General features: G+C 52.1%; 1 protein-coding gene across 1 annotated transcript in view; it reads left to right on the forward strand.

Moving 5' to 3' along the window:
* The window catches only part of LRRC40 (leucine rich repeat containing 40), a gene marked incomplete at both ends in the record, with an annotated part of 17,624 nt that extends 16,753 nt beyond the window's left edge, over positions 1-871 (forward strand). Inside the window, 2 exons of the mRNA XM_009701238.1 lie at positions 302-380; positions 724-871. Of these exons, the coding sequence (XP_009699540.1) occupies positions 302-380; positions 724-871 (227 nt within the window). The remainder of the gene's footprint in view (positions 1-301; positions 381-723) is intronic.
* Between the last annotated feature and the right edge of the window lie 880 nt (positions 872-1,751).

Below are 1,751 nucleotides of genomic sequence, written 5' to 3' on the forward strand. Positions count from 1 at the left end.
CTCCCGCCGCAGCCGTAAGGCGTCAGGGTACGGTTACAGCTCGCATGTTAACAACGAGCTCGCCTATGAAACACTTTCCCTCGAGGCTGCATGTTTCAGGAGCGCACCTGCATTTTTCACAATATATGTTTACACTTTTCGTAATAAAGAATGCCATTGAAAGCTGCCTTTGGTAAGAGTGGCCGTGTCATTTTCTACAATTACGCTAGTTTTTAGGAAGAATCGTCAACATCAGAGTACTTGAGCAAAGGGCAGAAGTAAACACTGATTTTTGCGTGCCTGTTCTGTCCTCTCCCGTAAGGTAGGTCGTCTCTCTTCGCTGCTGCCTCCAACAATGCAGTACGGGGCCGTATGTGATGAAAGGCTTGAACCCTTCGCCGGTGCGGTGGGGAGAAGGACGCGGTGCGGGAAGTGCTGCAGGCTGCCTGCCTCTCGCCTAGAGGGAAGCAAAATGGGGTTGATGGTGGTAGCTGCACTGAAACAAGAAATGTTTCCTCTTGGATGTGTGGTGGCGGTTTCTTTACCCGTAGGCTGTAAGTTTTCTAGCTGGTAACATTTAGATACTTTAAATTTTTTATTTAAACATAATTCCATGTCCTGAAAGTGATACCTTCATTAATAATAGTAATGCATGATGGATATTAATAATAGAAAAGGAAGAGCCGTTTGATGCTGCTTGCAGCGTGACTGCCGACCCATTGCTTCTCTGTGGGGCTGCTCCAGGCCACGGACTCGGGCACGGACTCGAAGCGGACACCAGCCGGGTTCCCGCTGGCGAGGTGCCCCGTGGCACTTTGGATTTAAGCCGCACGGAGCGCTGCCGTAAGCAGACTGGGAAGAAAGAGCCGACTGTCCCTATGGCCGTGTCATTGTATGTACTGCGTAGGGATGTACGTATGTTGTCTGTACCTACATTGTCATACGTTGTATATTGTACGTACTGCGTGGGTGCGGTGGGCCGGGTACGTGCCATGAGCAGGCAGGACGTGCGGCCAGGCAGGAGGCCAGGCCACAGCAGCTGCGGTGCTTCTGGTACTCAAGCGGTGTCATCTGTTTCTTCCCGGTACTGCCCTGTCCTCTCTTGCCAGCAAACTGAATTTAACGCTGTCCCTGTGTGCGGCTGCTGCTTCGAACTGCAAACTGCTCCCTGCTTTGCAATCAGGAAAGGGCTTTCAGGTAAAAAAACATCCTGGCTAAGCGTTAGGGACGGGGAGAGGCCTTGCTCTTCCGCGCTGCCCCTGTATGGAGGCTGCCTTGGGAATCCTTCTGTGGTGGTGGGTCTAAGGGAACAAGAGGAGTAATGAAAGCATTTGCCTTTCTCCACCCATCCTTTCTGTAAGGCAGCAAAATTTAATACGGTTCAACATTAAACTTCCCAGGTTTTGCAAGTGTCTGGAATTACCATAAAATACACTTAACTCATCCTCAGGGTCTTCAGATGTAGCGAGCACCCTTCAGCGAGAGTGAGGATGTCCGATGTTAGAGAAGGAGGGGTCCTGGCCAGGTGGGAGGCACTGGAGAGCTGGTGCCTGCTCTTCCCCTGCTCTGGGAAGAGAGGGGCTGGGGGCAGCAGAGGAGAGGGAAGGGGAAGGGGAAGGGGAAGGGCCTGTCCTGTCAAAAATAAATACCTGATCGTGTCTTTGTGCAGCAAGAATGAGAGCTGCTTTGAGCTCCAGCAAGTCAAGAGCTGTTCTGCAGGTACCTGGATGATGGAACCGCTGCTGCCCTCACCCCCCCCCACCGCCCTCTAC

Source organism: Cariama cristata, unplaced genomic scaffold (genome assembly GCF_000690535.1).
Source record: "Cariama cristata isolate BGI_N322 unplaced genomic scaffold, ASM69053v1 scaffold8930, whole genome shotgun sequence".
NCBI lineage: Eukaryota > Metazoa > Chordata > Aves > Cariamiformes > Cariamidae > Cariama > Cariama cristata.